General features: G+C 33.9%; 1 protein-coding gene across 1 annotated transcript in view; it reads left to right on the top strand.

Moving 5' to 3' along the window:
* LOC124361832 (probable ubiquitin carboxyl-terminal hydrolase MINDY-4) overlaps nucleotides 1-25,724 on the top strand; it is a 47,651-nt gene that overhangs the window by 16,619 nt on the left and 5,308 nt on the right. Inside the window, exons 2-6 of the mRNA XM_046815829.1 lie at nucleotides 11,409-12,430; nucleotides 13,533-13,723; nucleotides 18,757-18,957; nucleotides 21,465-21,675; nucleotides 24,024-24,204. Coding sequence (XP_046671785.1) covers nucleotides 11,409-12,430; nucleotides 13,533-13,723; nucleotides 18,757-18,957; nucleotides 21,465-21,675; nucleotides 24,024-24,204 — 1,806 coding nt within the window. The remainder of the gene's footprint in view (nucleotides 1-11,408; nucleotides 12,431-13,532; nucleotides 13,724-18,756; nucleotides 18,958-21,464; nucleotides 21,676-24,023; nucleotides 24,205-25,724) is intronic.

The raw sequence follows: 25,724 nt of genomic DNA on the forward strand, positions 1-25,724 counted from the left end.
TTTGTTATTAGTTGGGCGAGTGTTTATTTCCGAGTTTCCGTGTTGCCGCACTACTTGGGTGTGGCCGCGAGTGTCATGCGAGGGTGCCGGACGTTCATAGAGAACAAACACCACAATTATCACGCTATAAATTTGTTCACGTTCCGTATGAGAGGTGTCGTGACGGAAAAATTACTTTGCACTTTCAAAGTGATGACTGGTTACCGGAAGTGTAACATTTTGCACTAAGTAAAGGTAATGTAATACTGTGTCACAAATGCTGTGTAGCGTATACACATGACTGAGTATCGAGGGGTCAGACAGAACTGACTGTACCTTTTTTTTCGATTAGTGGAAATTGGTGATCAATAGGTCGAACTGTTCTATTGCCATGCTCATGAACTGTGGAATGTTTTAGGTCACACCTATGAAATGAACAAAAATAATTACGAGAATGACTGGCAGTGGTGGTTGCATGTACTGATTGACCTATCTTCTGACAAAACTGACTGTACTTTTTTCTCGCATCAGTAAAAAATTGGTGACCGATACGTTAAAATGTTCTTTTTTCATGCTTTTTTGATGTTTCAGGTTAACCCATGAAATGAACACAAAAGTGATGAGACTGACTGGCAGTGGTGTTTGCATATACTGACTGACCTAACTTGTAACAAAACTGGCTGTACCTTTTTCTCAGATTAGTGGAAATCGATTATCGATAGATCAAACTATTGTATTTTTCAGGCTCATGAACTGTGGAATTTTTCAGGTCACAACCATGAAATGAACACAAAAAGTGACGAGACTGACTGGCAGTGGTGGTTGCATGTACTGCCTGATCTAACTTCTAACAAAACTGACTGTAAATTTACTGCCCTTTGACCTTTTGACCCATAAAGCAATTGATTTCTTCCTTGCCCCAAGAGGAACCTATGTGCCAAGTTTCAAGTTTCTAGTACCTTTCTATCTATATTTATCGCACTTACGAGAAGATAGACAAGGACACGATTTAAAAAAAGATATGATGGAACCGTAATAATACGCGTTATTGCTAATTTTTTGTCATTAATAATGGAGATTGGTAGCCCTGATTCTTCTTCCTCTCTCCTCCATAAGACTGATTACACACACAGCAGTTAACGAGAGTAATTACCATGTACTTAATCCGGAACGTGACTCAAGAGTTTGTGGGTTTCGTTATGAAAATCTGGAGGGGCGCACCTGATCTTCCTCTAAATAAAGAATATATTCCCATGTTCTTGAAATGTATACCCAATTAACTTTATGTTTTAATGTTATATTAACATTCTCGTTCACTGTACGAAATAATTAAATACAAATTATTTTGAATCTGTATATCCATGTCGGCAGGAATTCGTTGATAAAGCTAAAAAGAATGATCATTACTATAGCCTTTATTTCTCTAACACCGTCGTGCATTCCTAAATCAGACTCCTATTCGTCGTTTTCCTATTGTAGTATTAGGGAGTTTACTGTGGAAAATTAAGCTATAGCTCCCCAGGCAGAAACTATTAAATTATCGAAATATCCTAATTGCTATTCTGACTATGCAATAGTTTACAAAGGGCATCCAACCTTAAATACCGAATCATTTACTGCCGTTTACAATGTTGGCAAGAATTGCTGGACAATGTTGTTTGTTTTTCATGGTTTGCTTACAGATGCTTATTAAGATGTAATAGAAATAGTAGGGAATTCTGGTAAGTTTGTAACCAAACCCAAATATAAATGTCTAATGTTAAATATTTGAACTTTTACAGTGCATATATGATTGCAGGAAGTGGCCTCTTGTTATTTTTGTTCACTTAAGTAAATGAAATGGTCTAAATAAAATATTATTAAGGAAAAATAAATAAAAAACATATTATTCTCTCTAGTTAGTATCCATATTGATAGTGTAAACATCTCATATCCGTATCTTCTACAGATTTTTTTTTTTTTTTTTTTGGGGGGGGGAGGGCTGATTACAAGATGCCATTAAGTGATATTTTACAAGCCCACTATCTCTCGTTGTACGCACATAGTTTCTCCTCGTTGAATAATAAAAAATTTAATGTTATGGCAAAGGACCTTCCTGTCTTTGGCAGAAAATGAGTTATCTGAATGGCTTTAACTTAACAGTTTGGCCTGAAATGTTTGATTGGATCCCTGACGCCACGAATCTTTGAAAGAATAAAAACCAATGTTGTAGTTTTTTTGTTTTATAGACGTATAAATTGAAGTTTTATCAATTATTATGACAAATGTAATATTTATTTTCCTGAATACCATTGGTGGTACTTATGGCTTGTGGCTGCAACTCAGTCTTATAGAAATTGTATAATTGTTATAAAACTAATCCATGAATTGGACTGAGGCCCTTTTTCTTTCCGGGCATTCATTTATAATTTCATCTTTAAGCTGCTTTCACCTCCTGTCACATATTATTGGGGAAGGACAACGTGTGGATACGCGTAATTTGAGGATTATTTCAATTAGGGATTTGAGGATAGTCCATGATTGAGGTTCCTATCTTTTATGTCTACTGTTTCCTGGAGGAGTCAACTGTCGTGTACTCTAATACACTTGATGACTCAGCTTTGCTTTTTTTAAATTTTGCTAAATTATTTAAGATTTTTTCCATAATAAGCAGCAGTAAAAGTTTTTCCTCATAAAATTTACTTTATTAGCAAAATAAAGAAATAAGAAAGCTTATTAATTACAAAATTGATACAAAAACAATACAAAATTATTATTGGAATATAAAATTAAACATAGAATTTCTTTGAAAATAAAGTCCTACTTCACTGCAAAGGTTATGGAAAAGTAAATTTGCCGTTCGCTGCTCACTTTATAGAGTAAAAAAAAACATTCTCTGGGCAGAAATGCAGACTGCATACATTTCCCTGTTGCACACCTGTATATTTGAAGAGCATTGTTAACTAATGTCGTATATAATCATTATTGTTGATACCTGCCATAATATTATAACATGAAGTTTAATCTGACTCATTCAGTAACACTAGCAAACGAACACTTAATTTATAACACACCTTACACAATCAGATGCTAACCATATGATTATAACAGCTTATTAAAATATTACCAGGCATGCCAGTGAAACAAAAAGGTGCTTTGTTAAGGCAAAGGAAGGGTAATTTTGATTATATATAATCGATTTGGAATATGCTTGCAAAAAATCATGATAAATAGATAGTTTTGGGATTTACTATATAAAAAATGAAGAAACTGTAAACTTGAATGGTCTGTTTAGTAACTCAACTAATAACATGAACATAATACTTTCACATTTCTGTTCGATTAGCAAACAAATATTTACAATACAGCGCTTGCCCCTCTTCACAAACTGTTGCAGAAGAACCACAGATTCTATTGGGCCTATGAATATGAGAAGAGTTTTCAAAGAATCAAATTGTTCATGATATATATCTATTGTAAAATGGTGTAATCCGTTGGGAAATAAATAAATAAATGATGATCAACTAGACCACTTCAAATTTGATCTACCCTTGGGTCTCGCAGGGGAAGCTTCTCCAGTTGGGTTAAGAGCATTGCAGCCGCACAGATATCAGGATGGGTTAGAAAGCCATATCGCTTTCGCTTATAGGATTTTAAACACAGTGTGAAATCGATATAGTCAAATCAACAGAGTTCAAGAGAAAACTTATCAGAATTCATTTTTATTTCAACCCTTTATTGAGAAAATGTGAGTACCACTTATGTTACTCATGGTCTCCTTTTGAATACGGTTCAGTACCACATAATGAAGGTGAATTGGAGCTAAACTCAACACTCAAATTGAATAAACCCTTTCTACCCTGGCTGCGTTAAGTGTGGAAAAACTCGGTTGCTCCACCGTAGTTAGAGATCGTGTCAGAGACATCAGAGACAATGCATTCAATTTTGCACCTGATGAGACAACGAGACCCACACTGCATCTACTTATACGTGTCTCTGATAGCGAAACGATGTAAAGGTCGTGTTTAGCTTCTTCGTCACTGATTTTCTTTGTATCTCTTCAGACGAACATGACTCCAGATTCCAGGAGTCAAGACTGAGACAGCGTTAAATACCAGACGATACAATGAAAGGAAGGGAACTGGAGCTAAACTCAACATTTAAACTATATTGGTATTGGAACAGGAGTCATAACCTGTTCAATGTTCAATAAAAAAATTCCAATGAAAACTGAAGATTTTTATAAAGAATTAAAATTAAAGAAAACATTATTAAATACATAGCCCAAAATAATGGATAAAAACCGAGCATGATTGATGTATTATCGAAGAACTACACAAAGAAAGAAAATAAGAAGAAAGAAGAAAGAGATATCAAATACATTCAATCAGACTACCTTGGTAAACGTTGTCACAAAATTAACAAATCATTTTATAAACAAGGATATCAATTGGCTTTTAAAACCTCGAACAACGTCGGACTTTTAATAAAAAACAAAAGCAATTCAACAAACCAAAATCAAAATTCAATATTCAACAATAGTGGAGTATAAAAATTTAATTGCAACGATTGTCAATCCCACTATATTGGACAAACCGGCCGATTCCTTCAAAATTAGATTTAATGAACACATAAAAGCATTGAAAACATCATCGAATTCAAAATATGCAGACCATTTAAATAACACCGGCCATACATACACTAACATCGAAAACAATCTTAAAATTTTACACACAAGCAAAAAAGTCGCTTATTATCTAATTTAGAACATTTTGAAATTTACAAAAGTGCCAAAATTAATCATAATATATTATTAAATGACAAAGATTTTCTAACAAAAAATTTATTATTCGATAGACTTTTAAACAATATACATTGATCACGCATAGAATTATATACAACAAACTTAGCCACCAAGGTAGTGAAAAAATACATGAAAATTTGGTTTTAATTATTTATTTTCATAATTAACTTAACCTTAGTACCTGAAGATGAAATCCCAGATTTCGAAATGTACATAGTATGAAAATAACAGTTTAAAAAAGTGTTAAAAGGTTTATACATATTTCCAATACCGTGTGACCCACCCGTGTGGGTCAAAAACACTGTGTGGCAGCCAACCTGTTTTATTTATTTATTTTTTTTTTTCAAAAAGCTTTTAAAATGTTTAAACAGGTTAAAGCACTATCCTAACCGCTTGAGGTTGCACCAACTTAAGCGTACTATACATGCAAATTTTGCGAATAACCTGACACACCTCAAAACACTTATTAGCGTAGTTACATATTGTTACTCACATGAGACATAGTTTTATACAGCCTGACGGAAGACAGCAAAGCGTGTAGCCTTACTTGTTGAGTAAATAAATAATTAACCGAATCTATTCTTATCGAGGCGAAGATTGCGGGAATCAATATGTCGGGTCAGCCCCCAACAACCTTCGCTCTCTACTTGTACTGGATCTAGATTATGATCGATAACACCTAGAACGTGTATTGAAAGAATACTTATCACCACAGTAACAGTCAATGAGGCCTTTATTACTAACACTTTATTAATTCTTAAAAATAAACATGACTTATCGTAAATGTCTACATTAGTAAACAGTAATTGTACACATTCTTGTTACCTCTTTACATCGCCTTCGTCAGTAATTAACTTCAAACAATTAATTAGTTATAAAATATAAATAGTAAAATTGAGATTTTGTAAATAAATATTACTATTTTACAAATATGGAATTCAATTTTCTAGTGGCTTTATATGAAAAAAATATTTTTACATTCCTAAACTTACGTAAATTACTTAATACTGTTGATATTTAAAAATTATTTGATATTTTTCGAAATGTAATCACTCTTAATATAATATTAATATTAAAATTAAAGTCTTCGTTATTAATTAATTAACTATTGCCATTAATTGAAATGTATCTACAAATTAACAAATAAGTAATTAATGTTATATAAAAATAATTATAAACAATGTTTTATAATTTTAGTAAATTATATTATTTACCTACGATTTAATTAACTTTTAATACTTATTTCACACTTCAAAAGGAGTAGTAGTAAAATATTTGATATAAATAAATGTTTATTACTATTAAAATTTCAGTTTGTATGATGAATAGCTTGTGCTATGATTGTGTTCTAAATACACATATTATTGAACGTGTAATAAAAGAAAAATCAAATTGTTAATTTATATTATTATGAAAGATTGCCTAGGAGAATTCAGTTTTACCCACTTTCACAAGAAAAGTTACAATAACTTATTAACTCATTAAGTAAAATAGTGCTTGCATTGTGTTTTCTCGACAAAATTCTATATTCATAATATTCAATATTCTATAATATTTTGTTCAATTTGACAACACCAGTCAAACAGATGAATTGTAAGAATGTCAATTAATCTTTGTTTGAAACGTGAGTCTATCATTTAGAGTTTTTCTTCATAAATCGTATTAATCATAATGAACCTCTTCATATTCAAGAATGAGGATAGAAGCAGACCGTATGAACTCGCATAATCAGGTATTAATTTCAAAAAAGAGTTAACAGTGAAGATAACTCATTTTATCAGCTGATGTTTTAATTAATGTAAAACAATTAGCTATAATAAATGTATACGATTTTATACTTTACCGTTTTTTTAATAGCTGTTAGCGTGATTAACGTTGCTATACTGGTTTCACATTTTTATTGAACGCTATAAGTGTTGCGGGGTATTATAACATGCATTTGGAAATTAATTGCTCAGGAGAATATGGTGTTTAGATTTAAACATACGTCATAACTCGTAGATATTTTTACCATTCAAATAAGGGAGCTCTAAACTTTATATTTCGCAAAATTGTTTATCTAAACAATATTATGACTGTAGGAAATAATATGCTACAATTCTTTTCCTCAGAACTTAGGAATATGCTAAACAATCGATCCGCTGAACGGAAACCTGGAGAAAGAAATATTGCGTTATTATTTGTTCCAGTGTGAATTAATTTGTGACTAGTCTAATGGTTTATTTACAAGAACTCTCTATAAACCCTCACAAACTTCATTTTCTAGTCTTTATTTGCCTTCCAGGAAATTATCAAGATGGGATTACAGTGGCTTATTCGAGTCCAAAAGTAGATACGGCATAATGTTTTTGGGTTTTTGTAATGCCAATTTGTTCAATAGAGTCTCCTGTCTCCAAAAGAGAGCTCTGAGAATAGTTTTAGGATTGGACCAACGGAAAAATTATAGGCAGTTCTTCAGATCACGTGGTACTCTAACATTGGCAGGCCTTTTAATTTACCAATCCATGTTATACATTTTTCAAAACAGAAGTAATTTTGATATTTTGGATCACTTTTACAATACAAGACACAAGCAAAACCTTGTATTCAATAAATTCAGACTGTTCCTGTTCAAAAATTATAGAATTTTTAACTTTGGTCCAACATTATTTAATTCTCTTCCTCTGTATATTAAAAATAAAAATATTTTAAGATCATTTGTAGTTCATTTAAAGAGCCACTTTGCCGGTAGAGCTTTATATAGTATACAAGAGGACATCGGATAGATCCTGATGTGATGCAGCAGGTCCAATCGCATTCTTAGGTTGCTTATTAGTTAATATTATTATTTGTTGTTGCTTTTTCTGTTGTGTTATACCATATACTCGCACATTATTGTGTTATTTTACGTTTTAGGTATTTTATTTAATAGTTTTAAGTTTATTACTATGTTAACTTATTATTAAATTATATGTATTAACTTGTACAAAAAACCGAATGTTCAACAATGAGAATAAAGATTCAATTCAATTCAAAGGCCCATCGTGAAATAGTCAAAATGCATATGCTGTGCGTCTAAGGAAAATTTATTGTGTGCAACTATCTGTTGTCCGAAAAAGGTTTTGGAATTAGGCTACTTGAAGGAAAGTCACAATATATATGTGTGTACAAAGTCATAAGTGGTGGGTGGTCTGCCAGGCATACGAACCAATAATCACGCTTAATTTCTTCATTTCCATTACTATAAGAAAATATTTTCTTTATAACTTATACTAAAATTCTGGTCATAACAAATATCACCTAAACTAATTTGGCTTTTATAAACATGATTTGATTCATATAACTTTCTAATTATAGTGGCCTGCAATCATTTGACATTTTAATGAGGATGTAGTCTCAATGTTCTGTGACCTTACCAAAGGCTTTGAATCTGTGTCGAACACAAACGTCTTGACAAATAAGCCTACTCTGATAAACAAAATAGAGCATAGAAATTGGATTTTTTTTCCTTGGAGAACACATTGCAAAATAAATATTTGATGTAAAGCTCAAAATTGCATTTCTCACCTTGGAAACGTAATATATGCCGAGTAGTTTACGGTTAATTTTTGGGACATCTCCGTGACTTCCCTTATGACCTTTCATCTGTTAGCACTTTCTTGTTTTTCGATCACACTACTCTCGTTATATAAAAATAAATTTACAGAGATCTTCAATATCCTTTAAATGTAAAAATGGTATAGGTAATAAAATGGTTACGCATTATGGTGTTAGTAATTAGGAATTGCGGTTGGACCCCGGTAGTTCACACACACACACACACACACACACACACACACACACACACACACACACACACACACACACACACACACACACACACACACACACACACACACACACACACACACACACACACACACACACACACACACACACACACACACACACACACACACACACACACACACTCACACACACACACACACACACACACACACACACAACCTGCAGGGGAGATGACCGGCTGTTAGTCACCTAGAGCATTCTTCAATCAAATCCAGACTTTTTCTATTTGTAATTTTATTTTAAAAATGATTAATATAATATATACGAGATAAACATCATAACAAGTAAAATTATGCAAAAAAAATATAATACACTGAAATTGTCACAGAATATTGCACAGAAAACAGCACGTGCTGGTGACGGGCTGGCTCCAACACTGCGCTCGTGAGTGTGGGAGTGCGTGCGTCCGAGGAAACAACCTCGCTCTTCATCCGAAATCCCGAATATGCTAATACTGCAGTTCGGCTTTTACTGCAGTTAAGTTGGCAACTACTGTATTTTATGATACGTGTCAACTCTATACCTTATCTACAGTGATATAAATGCAATTTTCTTCGATGCAGTGGTTCACATAGACATAAGATAGTGGTTGGAAAAGAAATAGGGTAGGCATTTCTCTGCAAAAATCAGTGTCATCATTATTATTTCATGATACCGTTACAGTTGTTTGTACATGTAATATGTTTATGTACACCCCACATGATTCTTTGGGACTATGCCGTTGGGAAACTAAGATATCTCAACCAATGTTTATAAAAATCCAAGTAATCCACAGCCAAATAAAATTCTTGGAAATTGTGTTTAAGATACAACCACGACATTTTTGTGAAACATGTTTGAAGTTTTACAGAATTCTTTCACTTTGTTCTTTGTAAAAATTCATCACTATCATATGATATCTTAATTTTTTGGGATATGACTAAAATTAAACTGTTTTGAAACAATTGTAAGTATTTTATTCATGGTTTGAAGTTGTATAAGGAAATGTAATTCTATCCAGCCCGAGGCAATACATTGCTCTTCGCAACGTGCTGAAAGTTGAAGATTCTTTAAAAGTACTTAGAGCGCTCTTAAAATGCCTCTTACATAGCAAACGTATTATTCACTTAGTGTATATTGAATGTGTGACTAATTATAACAGTAAACATATTTAATGTAGTATTAAAATGCTTACAATAAATACTTCAAAGTTTACATGGACTTGATCTTCTAGTAGTAAACTTTGTGAAATAAAAATAAGTGAATAGATTAGGTTCCTTTTAAGTTGACCAGATTTCTTACAGTATGTAATGTACTGACAAAATAAGATATATTTTACAGAATAAACTTATGGCCTTAAACTGATTTTGGAGTGAGACAACGTCAACACGTAATTTGCAGAATTTTTATGAGAGAAACCTCTTCCAATGCTAAGAAGAAAGGGTTGCCTGTCAAAGCTGATTATCATTGCTTTTACAATCAGTCAAATAACGATAAAATGTTAGTTTTCTTGAGAAGAGAGAAAGGTTGCAACATTTCCTAAAATCTATGCACCGGCGTATTATGTACATGCATTAATACATAATATGCATTATATTAAAATCAAAATTATCAGTACGAATACAGTTTGAATACGCTACATAAAGACAGTGTATTGTAACAGGTTTTGCTAACGTTAAAATTTAAAGTCTAAATCTCATTTTCGAAATGTCCAGAATGCGAAAATGAAGACAATACAAAAAAGATATTTTTATATCACCCGGTAGAAAAAATAGGAATTTTGTCAGCATCATAAGTGATATGATTCAATGACGGTCATTAAAATCCCATGGTTGGAAATGCACCATCATAAAACTCATTCTTGTCCATGTAGAAATGAAGTGTTGTGCTAAATTTAAAGATGAAATGTTTCTTGAGTTATCTAGCGGACATGGAACCTACACATGTCACATGTTAAGATGTCATAAGATTCTCCTTAGTTTGTTTAACAAATTATTTACTCCGCGATTTTCTTGTTGTCATCTTGAGTACCCATGAGGCAAATGTAAAAAAGGTTTATTACCGATCAGCCAAATCCCATGGGATGACATGTTCCACCACCATTCTTAATGCTGCCTTTATAGAAATTAGGCTTCATGCAAACATATAATACCATACGTAAATTCTTTCTCGAGTTATCGTGCTGAAAGAATCAACTTTTACCAGTCTCCTCAGGTCATAGGTGTTAACGCTCGGCCAAGTCTAGTTACATAAATAACATCTGAAAAGTAAAATATTCCACAATAAATGTTTGTTTATCAAAAATAAATACAAAGACACAGGTCTTTTTGGTAATAAAAAGTACCATATGGCTGTAATCCCTTCCAATACATACAAAAATATTTTGGAAGAGGGTTAAACAATACAAATATTATAATCGGATTAAACTATTTAATGATATATTTAAGAATATTGCCTTAGTGGTATACATGGATTTCATATTATTTCTTCAGTCTTTTCAGAAATAATTTATAAGGTAGTAGAAATATTATTTAATGGACACATTTGGGACTAATATTTTTGCATCACTTCTTAAATGTTAATAGCCAAGTAGAGTTGAAATGTCATGAATAAACTGTTTACTAGCCATATGGAGCTACGTTTTCTTTCTTGTCGATTAGTGTTCTGACCTTTACATCGGAATTTTGTGTACAGTATAAAACGTTCTATCTTCAGTCTAATATACTTCAACAATGTCCTGAGTGAATAAAACCGACACCGTAGTGCGACCACACATATTTGACCTGCTAATAAAGTTCTTAAGCCATTAGAGACCCTAAAATTACAATTTCTGTTCCAGGCAGATTCAGAAATGCAGACAGAGACGAAAATGGTGACTACAAAGACCCAAGAGAAGAGTACAATGAAACCTTACAAGTGGCTATGGAATACAACCGGACTCACCCGAAAAAATATCCTCCTATATTATCAAAAAATGCCCTCAAGGACAAGGAGAATGTACTTTTGGACTCTATAAAAGCATTTAGATCTCATACAGCGTACGATAATAGAACTAGACTGGGACCAGATAAAGAAAATACGTTCCAAAACTTGAAACGGTCGAGGAGTACAAGTGCAATGGAACAAGCCTCATCACTGCCTTCAAGTGCTTCTCATTCGACCCTTTCAGAACCAATTTCTGATTCGCCCCTTAAAACGAAGTCCAACTCCATTAGTTTGCCCCATAACCAAAGTGAAGTGGCAAAGACACCAGAAGCAGAGGGTGGCACCAATCCTGACAATTTGCCAAACTTCTTAAGTAGCAGCCCAACCAGAAATGAAGAATGTAATAGTACCTTAGTAGAAAATTTAGAAACAAGCAGATCTTTTGATACAAGTAGCCATGAAATAGAAGAGTCTAGTGATAGTAATGAATTGTTAGATCTCGATAGCAATGGAATTTGTGATAATTTTATTACTGCAACTAGTGAAATATTAGGCAAAAATTTCGACCAATCAAGTACAAATTCACAGAGTAGTAAAACAGTGATGATTAATAATTTAGATAGTGTCACTAGTAGATCTAATAAAGACAAAGAAAGCAAAAGCTCTCTTACTGAGGACCAGGAAAAGCTATTGTTGTCATTAAAGCAGAGAATAAAAACAAACCCAATTGATAAAGACGAGGGATTAGAAGACTGTGATGATGGAAGTCAGGGCCTTGAGGAGGTTGAATTTATTCCTTTAAGATTATCAAGTGCAGTTGCGTTGAAGAAGTTGATTTTGGGATCGGCCATCAGATCGTTTAATCTTCAGTGGATGGGTCAGAGTTTTGTGTGGAGTTCGAATCCGAAACTGCGCTATGGATTTTCCCAAAATAAGGTCAGTATATAAATTACACGGAAGCAATTCAGTTTTCTAGATCTAAATAAATAAGGTACCAAGTCATATTCATTCATATTTATTTTCTTTTTTATGTGTAATCAACTACCCAGCATGATACTAAAGAATAAAGTATCATACCTTCTTACAAGAAAAAACATTTGTATATACAAGAAAGCCTTAAACTTCACCAAATTTATATATTCAGAATAGTAAATAAAAACAAAATTCATTGCATGGCGTATTATTAATACTCGTATTCTAATGAGTATGTAAGTTATGTATGTGTAACACTTAATGAGTATTTATTACATATATTTATTTACAATAGTAATTATTTGTGTGACGCTTTATGTCAAATTAGACCAAAGAAGAGTTTTGTAGCAAGGGATACATTTGTATTTCTACCATTAAATAGAGAAAAAGTAGTATTATGTTTGAAATTGTCGGATCATTTACAACAGTTTTGATTCATATTGAGGTTTTTATTTCTTACGGGGTTTAAACACGATGACCTTAAAAAATGTCAGTGTTCAATTATACAACAAAAATAAAAGTTTACACACATAATTCATGTAATAATTGCAAGGTCATTAGCCAATCTCATTGATTAAAAATGTTTTAATGGCCACACATTTAGCTTACATTAAAGCTAAATGTTTGGATATTAAAAAGTATACAATTATTTTTATACATTGTTAATTCAATAAAAATTTTTGAAACGATATGGCTAAAATAAGCTAAATGTTTTTAACACTTGGGATATTTACAAATTTGTCGAAACACATATTTCAATACCTTATAAGGTTTGGAGATGGCTTCTTCTCGTCCATTACTGTCCATTTCCACTTATTATTTATACTTGACTCCATTAAATATGTTTGAATGATTAGTAAATTTTGCTGGTGTTGCCCTAAGAGAATTGACTACTTTATTTTTTATCAAAATTGTACATAGTAAAAAGAAATTTTTCATGTTTCGCTTCATGGGTTAAACTGAAACAATTCATAAAAATATATAAGCTCTATTAAAAACTGATTAAGCCGGCTGTGAAATAAACAATGTCAAGTCCTTTTATTTGTAAAACGTATATATGTCACAGGGAGGAGCCTGTGGTGTCTTAGCGTCAGTCCAAGGGTTCGTCTTGAAATCTTTACTCTTTCACCCAAATCTAGCGACGAGTGAGTTGAATCCCTTTCGTCCCACGAGACAAGAAGTGCGGCGAGCTTTAGTACAGGCTCTAACAGAGATCCTCTGGAGAGCAGGAGACTGCAGGCAGGCGGCCATTGTCAGGTTTGATTGTTTGATCTTTGTAAACTTTGCACGTGTATTATTTACTTTGTGATCTCCAAGAGTACTAGTGTGTAATTGTCTCTAAGATTATTCACTTATGTGAAATACCTCTTATGAGGTGGTGCGAATTGATTTTTCTTGTACCATAGTCATAATTTTAGTTACGTCGGTATTTCTACAATTTTAGTAATTTCTCTTACGACACAAATATATTGTAACATATTTTTATGTCTCCTACACAATTCATAAGCATTCCATATCTATGAGTTTGCAGCAATTTTGTAGTCGGACCTAAAAATAAATGGTTGAAGATAAGAATGTTATTCCAACAGCAGTGGCGTAGCGAAGGGGGGGGGTCCAGGGGGTCCGGACCCCCCCCGAAATTTTAAGACATATTAAAAAATAAAGCATGGAGCAGGAGAAAAAAAGGAGAGTTGTCATTACTCGTCTACAAACATTAAATTGATTGATTTAATTGATTAAAGTGACCGTTGTTAAAAATATAATTGTCCTTTCGTTTAAATCATAAAGTATCAAACGATACTTTTGGGCTCGGCCTTTCGGATAGTGTAGTGTAATCACGGTATTTCTATAGGGCGCGGTCACGTGACGTCGCAAAGTAACCTGAACCGTAACACGGCGAACAGTTTAAGTTAGCGACCACTTCGTTCAAATTCGTCTTGAGGACGTAAAATGACTGCTTAGAATTAAGTTACGACGTTGATTTTAGGTGTCATTAAACTTTAGACGTGTATATAATTATCGAAATAAATATAAAAACCACTTTCGGTCGGAAAATACACTTGAAAAACTTTACTGGTTAGAACTTCAACTAATTTGGACTTCAGTGATTGAGGTAAATGTGGTGTTTTCGACTGAGTTAGGACGACGATTTTTGTTATCATTAAACTTTACACTGTATCTACATAATTATCGAGAAAAAATTCACTTCCGGTCGGTAAATACCGAAGAAAAGCTCTCTACAGATTCAAGTTTTGACGATTTGGGAATTCACTGGTTGAGTGGTTGAGGTAAAAGTGGTACTTATAATTATTATGAGGACGTTTATTTTAGGTAATAATTCAACGTCGACTAGTACATATATAATTATCGAGAAACAAAACAATAAAATCACTTCCGGTCGGATAATACACAGGAAAATACTCTACTGATAAGAAGTTCCGACTACTTTGGATTTCACTGACTGAGGTATTATTTCATTTTCCTTAGTATATTCCGATGGGAAGTGATTTTTTTTCTCGATAATTATATATTTATTAGTTGGCGTTGAATTCATACCAAAAATTAATGTCCTAACATAATTATAAGTACCACTTTACCTCAACCACTCAACCAGTGAAATCCAAAATCGTCAAAACCTGAATCTGTAGAGAGTTTTTCTTCGGTATTTACCGACCGAAAGTGATTTTTTTTTCTCGGTAATTGTATAGGTAGTCGAGTACAGTTTAATGATAACAAAAATCGTCGTCCTAACTCAATCAAAAATACCACGTTTACCTCAATAACTGAAGTCTGCAATAGTTGAAGTTCTAATCATTAGAGTTTTTCAGGTGTATTTTATTTCCGACCGAAAGTGATTTTTTTCCCGATAATTATATACTCGTCCACAGTGTAATGATACAAAAAATCGTCATTATAACTCATTCATAAATACCTAAATCAGTGAAATCCAAAGTAGCCGAACTTCTAATCAGTAAAGTTTTTCCGGTGCATTTTCCGACCGTTAGTTTGATCTGTACCCGAGCAACGCTCGAAAATTGCCCTCCTTTTCTAAAGGGTTTTCGGCCGTCAGTGGCCCAATGTCCCCGAAGGGGTATTTCATTTTCTCCACAGAAAATAGTTGTGTCAATTATACGCTTGAGTGAACCTCTGTTTTGTTCTTTTTCTTTCTTATCCAGTGAATCCAACATCACTTTGGTGCCAGAATTGAACTTCGTAAAGTTTCTGTAGCTGTACAAGAAGATTTTTGTGGTACTAGAGTTGCTGTGAGAGTTGAATTTGCCTATTACACCTTTCCACTTTCTATAAGGCGTAGTTACTAAAGCTCCATATTTTTGGTATTTACCTTTTACCAGTGAACTCATTGGCAAATAACACACAAAACGTCCCCCGGATCCCCCGGTTTCGGACCCAAATTTTCGGACCCCCCCCCCCCCGAACGAAATTTCTGGCTACGCTACTGTCCAACAGTTATGACATTTATAATCCATATCTTATACAAATATACCATATGTTATATGCAGTTATGACGTCAAAGAGTGATATTTCTTTCAATGATTTATGACTTAAGGAAAATTATTTTTGAGTGCAATGTAATAATATGAGGAAATCACATGCTTTTATTAACATGAAAAATATATATTGTAAATAAAAAATTGTTTCCTTTGTAATAATTCTTTATATATATATATATATATATATATATATATATATATATATATATATATATATATTGAAAAAAGTGTATTCTTATCTTGAGCAGTTTTCCTTTAGACCAAAAAAATGGTACCCTCAAATATGACTTTAAATGCATTAAAGTACTTAGATATTTTCTTCTCATCAGGAAAGGTATTATAAAGGACTGTGAGTAAAGACTTGTCAAATCCCTAACACTTTTCCCAAATAGGTACTGGTTGCGCCACCTAAGTCAAAATTAATGACTGTCAATACTGATCAAATAAATCTAGGCGTTATTATTAGTGTATTTTTATTCGTTCCATCTAATCTAATTTCTCCATGAAAGAATCCGTAAAATCCCATACAGAATCATATTTTTATAACAGGACTACTTGACTCAAAGTTTCTTTTAAAATAGTGATAAAGGAATAATTTATAAATACTATGTACTGACACGTGACACTATATTCGAAGCAAACTTTTATTTATATTTTTAACCCCAACATTTGTCTGTCCGGGTCTCTAATTTATTTCAAAATGAAGTAGGTTTAACTGAACGTCCACGTTATGTATCATGTTAAAATGTGAATGATCGGATAAAGCACCTTCTGGACGCTACATCCCAACCTAACACTGAAGGAAAAACCCTTTTTGACAGATTTTCGATTTGAGTGCTTAGTCGAATACAATGCTTTCTCTATGCGGAATGGAAATAAATAAATCCTCTGCTCCTTTTTACCTTTTAAATAGTAGAAATAAAGCAACAAGGTTAATAAAATGTTCGTTAGACGACTTACAGTTTTGTAAATTTTTTATAGTTTTTGCTGTTTTTTCAGTTGAAGGGTAGATCCCAGTTCAAAAATCTTCGCAGACCCCACAAATAACGCATTAAGTAAAAGAAAAATCACACTCTCTAGTTAATATCGTTATATTATTTAAGTAAACCATGATAACGTGATTGATAATAGTTGATAATATGAAAATGAAGTATTGTAGGCCAAATATATATATTTATTCTTTCCCAAAGTATTAAGTTAATCAAAACTAAACAAACTTGGGATGCATAAGGTTGAACGTCTTCATGTTGTTTTGATGTATACTTTGAACCATCCTCTGTTCCCAAAGTTGGTGTTATTAGGCGAAAGGATATTGAATATATTCTAAGTACCTTTATAAAACAGTTTTATCTTTTCACAACACCATTATGTTCGTATTTAATGCTTTTATATTCTATAATTTGCGTACAACAAACTTTGAGAACTTATTAAAATAAACAAAACATTATCAATATGTATCATACAGTTTAGTTTTATCAGTATCACTTCTTGAAGTGAACAGTTCAAATTTTAGAAATCACTATTAGGAGTAGGTATATTTAACGTTTGACATGCCAAACTCTTTCGTCACCGAAGCAAATGCTAATGTACCGTAGCGCTTACGGCATGGCTTCCTCTTGGGAACGCTTTCTGCAGCACTTCAAAAGAAAGCCTTTGACGCCTTAAGAGGACTTCTACTCTGACTTGCTCCATCGTAAAGGTCAATATCTATGCCATATTATATTTGACCTGCTTTCTTTATCTTCATAATCATCACCGTATGTCAATCATAGATCATTTTCCTCCATTTTTCAGTGAAGTCAGGTGAGATTTTACCGAAGGCTTTTATAATTATCGCCTGCTTTGCCATTGCTAAGGTGAAGAAGGTGTAGTTAGTGTTGTCATGATTAGAGTTCGGTCAAACGTGTAATCCTTGTATTTATCATGCCGGTAAAGAACTGTGGTCAGGAAAACATCCATCTTCATATTCCCCGCTACAGCCCCATCTCTAATCTAATAACAATCAGCTTTCCTCTACGCTGCGGTTATCTTGTGATTGTGGCATTGTTCCCGCAGTGCGTTCGTCAGAATCTCGCACCCGTGCTGTGAAATACATAAGTATCCTCTGCTACTCGCTACAGGTCGCCAATGTTTTTCATTAGACGGCTCAAAGATTTATTGATTCTTACCTCTTCGCGGGGTTCTTATATGCACAACCTTGGAAGGCAACAACAAGATAATGGAAAAGCTTAACTCACTGTGAAATACGTGTAACACCAATCTTTGCGGTTTTCATACTAGCCCCTGACTACTACGAGTCTCTAATGACTCGTAACTTGCGAAGGATTGGGTGCAATTGTCTGCCTTTTTGAATTTGTCATAACTTTTGCTGAATTAATAATATTATTTTCTTAGAAATAATCCAACAGTGGCTGAGATCAAGTATTACATTCTCATAACCTGTAGAATACAGTTCTTTGCATTAAATATAGAACGCATTATTCACAATCAAAGCGATGTATTCATTATCGTAATGGTAAGGGTGCGGATCTCTAACGCAGAGGTCATGGGTTCGATTCTCGGATAGTACATACAAATTTGAAAATGGATGATTTTTCCCGCAAAAAAATTTAGTATAATAAATTAAAATGCCACTGATATAATATGTAATCATCTTAAAAAGTATGATAAGAAGATACCAGTTAAAAATAATTCGATTTCAGTAGATCTTTGCGGCTGATTAGGAAAATGTCAGTAAGAATGTTGAATGTATTAATTTATTTGTATGTATTATTGCAGGAGTGATCAAGAAAGTCATTTGGAAGAGTGCTTGGTATATCGACCAGATGGACTTACAGAAGTTTTATCCTGGAGAAAATTCCTGAGAGAAAAGGATCTACATGAGGCTGTAGAAAAACACTTGGATGAGTTTATTTCCCCACACGGAAAAGGATGCCTGCGCTTTGTTATCTCAGTAATACTGTCTCGAGGAATCCAGAGGTAATATAAAAAATTATGTTGTACATAAAGTTCTTTACTTCACTGGTTAAAATAAGCTTTAATCATATAAAAATAATATAATATGCATATATAACATATATTTATTATATATTGTGTGTGTATATATATATATATATATATATATATATATATATATATATATTGTATATATGTGTGTACCAACTGAGGAGTTTTTTATGTATGAAAATTTTTGCCCCCCACCCCCCACAAATGAGTTACTTTGGGAGTACGTCAAAATTTAAAATAGGAACCTCTAGCAAGTGATGCATCATTTTAAACGTATTACACAAAGAAGAAGAACGGGAATTAAAGGTCTGCAATGTACTCTATTAAGTTTTTGCATCAAATCAAAGTTTGGGTTGTTTTATAAAACCCCATTACAATATAAAAATTGAATGTCAAAGTGACTGTGTTACCTTTACAGTTTGTAATCGTTAACGTGGTGTGTTACATTTACTTTATACTGCCAAGTGAAGAGTTAAGTAATTTTACGATATAATTAACTCTTCCAGTAGATTTAGATTAGCTTTGTACGTTTACTAAACGAAATCACTTTATAATTGTTATCAATGAATGTGGTTAATACTCCAGCAGAGGTTGTGAACAAGTTTCAAAGTTCTTTTCTATTTTATAAGCAAGTAAATATTTCTCACTCTTCCACGTGGAGGGTAATAAAACATCGTGTCTTAACAAGTATTATTTGTATGGAGAAAATGTGTGAATACGCGTATAAAGATATTACTCCCAATTAGAAGGGAAACTGCAAGTTTATGTATAATAGTGTTAACATTTGAGAGATCCATCCATGAAATTATAAGCATTTTTAGATAAGGAGATACTTGAAATAATAAGTAAATCGTCAGACTGTAATCTCAGTTACTCGACTTGTTACACAAGCAATTTTTAATTTTTATATAACCTCAAGGAAACAGTACGGTTTTCAACTGTGATAAACCTCACAAACCTAAAATACTGAGAGCTTCTAGCCTCCCAAAATTGGTAACGCAGTTTTTATTAAAACTTTCAATGATATTACATTCCTTAAAACTTTGTAATACAGGTTCTATTAGATCAAGAATAAAAATACATTGAATTAAAGCAGATTTCAGTATGAATACAAATGATAAAGGGGTTTACTCTTCCAACCCTTTAGTTCTTGCCAATATCATTAGTGCTAGGTAATTCTGAAGTTTACATAAATCGTTACGTTTGCTTTCAAATAGTTATCTTTCAATATTGTAATCTTGATTGCATTATTTTAACTTAAATCAAAGTAATAATAAACTTATCACAGGAAAAAATAAAACATCAACAAACATTTAACAAATATTTTAATTAATAGTACTTGTTTGAAGAAAATAATTGATGTTGTAATAGAAAATATAAAGGCAATTAAGAAAGGGAAAGAATCTATTGATAAAATATAATGAAATGTTTATATTTTGAGCAGCACTGGTGTTAAGGGAAGTACTAGGGCTTTTATTTATGACTAATGTTATGATACATGATATATCACTACATCCTAGAGAATTAATTGTGGAAGTTAACATAGGGGTATTAAATAGTTTCGTAATTATAGCTAAATCGCGTGATTATGGCTACTTCACGTGATTATCACTAAATCAAGTGATTTGTGGCTAGATCGCGTGATTATCTCTAAAATACGTGAATATCGCTAAATAGCGTGATTATGGCTAAATCACGCGATAATCGCTAAATAACTTGCTTATGGCTGCAACAAGAGATTATCGCTAAATCACATTGTTATGCCTAAGTCAATAACGAGACAGACACCCCTTAATGTCAAGCGTGATTATTATTTTACATATATTTAAATATGACAATCACGAGACAAGCAAGACCAGGGACGGAGTTAAGGGAGGGGGGGGGTTGGAGGGAACGGCCGCTCCTCTATAATTGTGTAACATCGCGACTGGGTGGCCACCCAACCGGGAAAGCCGGATGTAAGCCGGGAATCTGTTGTGGAATCGGGAAAATCTAAAAACCAATACTTCTGTCTTAAAGAGTTGATAAAACCTAGAAATTATTTGTACAGCCTTTTAAACCCAGTATTGATTGATCCCGTATTTTGCGCAGTTTGATTGTGAATGAATATACATCGTGAGGGCGATGGTGTTGTTACAGCGCAGCGCCTGGTTGCTACGGATGGGCCAAGGGATCTGAGCGCGCGGCCGAGGCTGTACTACTAGCCATCCACGAAACATTGACCTTACCTACGCGCTTTAATCCTGTGATTGGTGTTAAAGAATTGAACTATCGGAACACCTTTTATTTGAGTATATCCACAAGAAAATTTAATAAATCAGTAAATATTCCAATTCTTGCCATAGGAGTGTTTGAAGAAACATTGAAAAATGGATTTACGATTATGTTTGAAAAGGGCTGTGGTACCTTTTTTAGGCCCAATAAACCTTTTGCTTCTAAAATCTTACATATTAAAAGCACTAGCAATGTCTCTGTTGCAGCGTCATTGCGGACATGGATGACGAAACATCGCCTCTGATAGGCCCGAGTGGCACCTGCTCTGTGGAACTGGTGAACCTGCTCCTTACAGGCCAAGCTGTGTCCAACGTGTTTGATAACGACCTGCAGCTCGACTCCTGCCTATTACGAGGCGTTTCGAAACGAGCGGAAATAGGTTTTTTGTCCATCTTTGAACACTTTAATTCATGTCAGGTAAATGTTTGTGTCTTAATAATTCAAAGTAAATGCTATAACCTATATTATAATTGATATAATAGTAATCGCAGGTGCTTTCTTGACATTCTGGTGGAGGATAAAAGTATCGTTTTAAACAAATAGGGTAAAGTTTTCAAAATGTTTCTAAAATGGTACTTAATTATAACAGTTTACTTTTGTATGTAGTATATATCCCTGGTAAAATCATCATTAATAAAATTATGTAAAGTACGAATTTCCAAATAAAACTATCCCCAACATCATTTAAAACAGGCTATTTTAGCTTATCGGCCAATAAAAAGGTAAATTGATGTTATAGTACACAATATCTAGCGTTTGTAAACCTAAGCATACTTCAGAATGTATTGCCTCAGAAAGCCTCTAGACATAACCTCTAAGAAGCCATTGCTTTGCCTTATGGTTACGGTGTATTAGACTTGCTCATCCTATGTTCTAATAGGATTTAAGTATCAAACAGCTTTATTCATTAATAGTCTTTTCCCCTGAGAGAACTAGTTTGTAATATCTGAATGTGTTTCAACTAAACTTCTATCTGTACCTGTTTTTATTCAAATTTAGAGTTAGCATTTTATAGACTATAGTCATTGGTAACTTCCAGCTCTGCTTATGAGAACTAGCTTATAATATAAGTATCTGTTTGTACTTAAACTATTAGAACTTGCATCTTCTAGGCTGTAGTTATTGGTAACTTCCAGCTCTGCTTATGAGAACTAGCTTATAATATCAGTTTCTGTTTGTACTTAAACTATTAGAACTTGCATCTTCTAGGCTGTAGTTGTTGGTAACTTCCAGCTCTGCTTATGAGAACTAGCTTATAATATCAGTTTCTGTTTGTACTTAAACTATTAGAACTTGCATCTTCTAGGCTGTAGTTGTTGGTAACTTCCATCTCTGCTTATGAGAACTAGCTTATAATATCAGTTTCTGTTTGTACTTAAACTATTAGAACTTGCATCTTCTAGGCTGTAGTTGTTGGTAACTTCCAGCTCTGCTTATGAGAACTAGCTTATAATATCAGTTTCTGTTTGTACTTAAACTATTAGAACTTGCATCTTCTAGGCTGTAGTTATTGGTAACTTCCAGCTCTGCTTATGAGAACTAGCTTATAATATCAGTTTCTGTTTGTACTTAAACTATTAGAACTTGCATCTTCTAGGCTGTAGTTATTGGTAAACTTCCAGCTCTGCTTATGAGAACTAGCTTATAATATCAGTTTCTGTTTGTACTTAAACTCTTAGAGCTTGCATCCTCTAGGCTGTAGTTATTGGTACCTTCTAGCTCTGCCCGAGAGAACTAGCTTGCAATATCAGTATATGTTTCTACCTAAACTCTTAGAGCTTGCATCCTCTAGGCTGTAGTTATTGGTAACTTCTAGCTCTGCCCGAGAGAACTAGCTTGTAATATCAGTATGTGTTTCTACCTAAACTCTTAGAGCTTGCATCCTCTAGGCTGTAGTCATTGGTAACTTCCAGCTCTCCCTGACAAAACTAGCTTGTAATATCAGTATCTGTTTCTACTTAAACTATTAGAGCTTGCATCCTCTAGGCTGTAGTTATTGGTAACTTCTAGCTCTGGCCGAGAGAACTAGCTTGTAATATCAGTATCTGTTTCTACTTAAACTCTTAGAGCTTGCATCCTCTAAGCTGTAGTTATTGGTAACTTCCAGCTCTCCCTCACAAAAGTAGGTTGTAATATCTGAATGTGTTTGACTAAACCTTAGAGCTAGCATCTTATAGTTTCTGGTCATTGGTAACTTCCAGCTCTCCCTGAGGAAACTAGTTTGTAATATACGTTTCTGTTTCTAATAAAACTCTTAGAGGTAGTATCTTCTATATTGTAGTCATTGGTAATTTCGAACTCCCTGAGAAAAATGGATTATAATATCTGTAAATGTTTCTACTAGACCTCTTAGTGCTAGTAGAATTCATATTTAGTGTAAATTCAGTGCCAGCATCTTATATCTCCTAGTCATTAGTACCTTCTAGCTCTTCCTGAGAGAACTAGCTGGTATACGTTTCTACTAAACCTCTTAGAGGTAGCATCTTCTAGATTGTAGTCATTGGTAATTTCGAGCTATCACTGAGAAAAATAACTTGTAATATCAGTATCTGTTTCTACCTGTAGGAGCTAGAACCCTTTAACTTCCAGTAAGTAACGCGTTCCAGCTTGTGGAAGCTCTCGGAGCCTAGGAGGTATTGAGGTCAGAAAGTTCATTTGAGAATCTGGAACTAGATCCAAGACTCTGAAGTAGTAAAAGTTGTTATTAATACTTGGAATCGAGTTTAAATTACTTTACATTGCACAATGCTCTACTACTTTTTCAGGTAGGATCAAACTTGAAGACGCCCCGATATCCAATTTGGTTGGTAAACAGTGACAATCACTACAGTGTTGTGTTTTCCCCCTGCAAGCAGCTAGTGAGTGACTGGCGTGCTGAGAGACAATTCCATCTGTACCATTATGACGGATTGGGGGGCCAGGCTGAGGAGACAGTCCTCAGTGTAGGTGAGATCACTAGAATAGTCACTGTAATGTTTGTGCACCCATACCAACAACTGGAGAGTGACTGTCTCACTGAGGGAATATTCCCTATATAACAATAACTATAACAATACGAGGGACCGGTATGTCACAATGAGGATACAATCGAGGGGGTAAGTAAAGATACTATAATAATAAATATAGTGTTGTGGGTACCCATGCAAGCAACAGATAAGTGAGTGGCGCTCTGAAAAAAACCCATCTGTAACACTACGACGGATTGGTAGATTAGACTGAGGATACAATCGAGAGGGTAAGTAAAGATACTATAATAATAAATATAGTGTTGTGGGTACCCATGCAAGCAACAGATAAGTGAGTGGCGCTCTGAAAAAAACCCATCTGTAACACTACGACGGATTGGTAGATTAGACTGAGGATACAATCGAGAGGGTAAGTAAAGATACTATAATAATAAATATAGTGTTGTGGGTAACCAGGCAAGCAACAGATAACTGACTGGCGCTCTGAAAAAACCCCATCTGTAACACTACGACGGATTGGTAGATGAGACTGAGGATACAATCGAGAGGGTAAGTAAAGATACTATAATAATAAATATAGTGTTGTGGGTACCCAGGCAAGCAACAGATAACTGACTGGCGCTCTGAAGAAAAATTCATCTGTAACACTACGCTGGATTGGTAGATTCAGACTGAGGATACAGTCGTGAGTGTAAGAAAGAATACTAAAATAATTAGTATAACGCTGTGTGTACCCATGTAGGGAACTCATAAATGACTGGAGCCTTAAGAAAATCCCATCTGTAACACTACGCTGGATTGGTAGATTATACTGAGGATACAATCGTGAGTGTAGGTAAGAATATTAAAATAAATAGTATAACGCTGTGTGTACCCATGTAGGGAACTCATAAGTGACTGGAGCCTGAAGTAAACCTCATCTGTAACACTACGCTGGATTGGTAGATTAGACTGAGGATACAATCGTGAGTGTAGGTAAGGATACTAAAATAATTAGTATAACGCTGTGTGTACCCATGTAGGGAACTCATAAATGACTGGAGCACTTAAGAAAATCCCACCTGTAACACTACGCTGGATTGGTAGATTATACAGAGGAATACAATCGTGAGTGTAGGTAAGGATATTAAAATAAATAGTATAACGCTGTGTGTACCCATGTAGGGAACTCATAAGTGACTGGAGCACTTAAGAAAATCCCACCTGTAACACTACGCTGGATTGGTAGATTATACAGAGAATACAATCGTGAGTGTAGGTAAGGATATTAAAATAAATAGTATAACGCTGTGTGTACCCATGTAGGGAACTCATAAGTGACTGGAGCCTGAAGTAAACCTCATTTGTAACACTACGCTGGAATGGTAGATCAGACTGAGAATTCAAACGTGAGTGTGTCAGAATACTATAATAATAAATATAATGTTGTGTGTGTACCCATGCCACTCATAAGTGACTGCCGCACTGAAAACTCCCATCTGTAACACTACAATGAATTGG

This window comes from Homalodisca vitripennis, chromosome 5 (genome assembly GCF_021130785.1).
Source record: "Homalodisca vitripennis isolate AUS2020 chromosome 5, UT_GWSS_2.1, whole genome shotgun sequence".
NCBI classification, from domain to species: Eukaryota; Metazoa; Arthropoda; class Insecta; order Hemiptera; family Cicadellidae; genus Homalodisca; species Homalodisca vitripennis.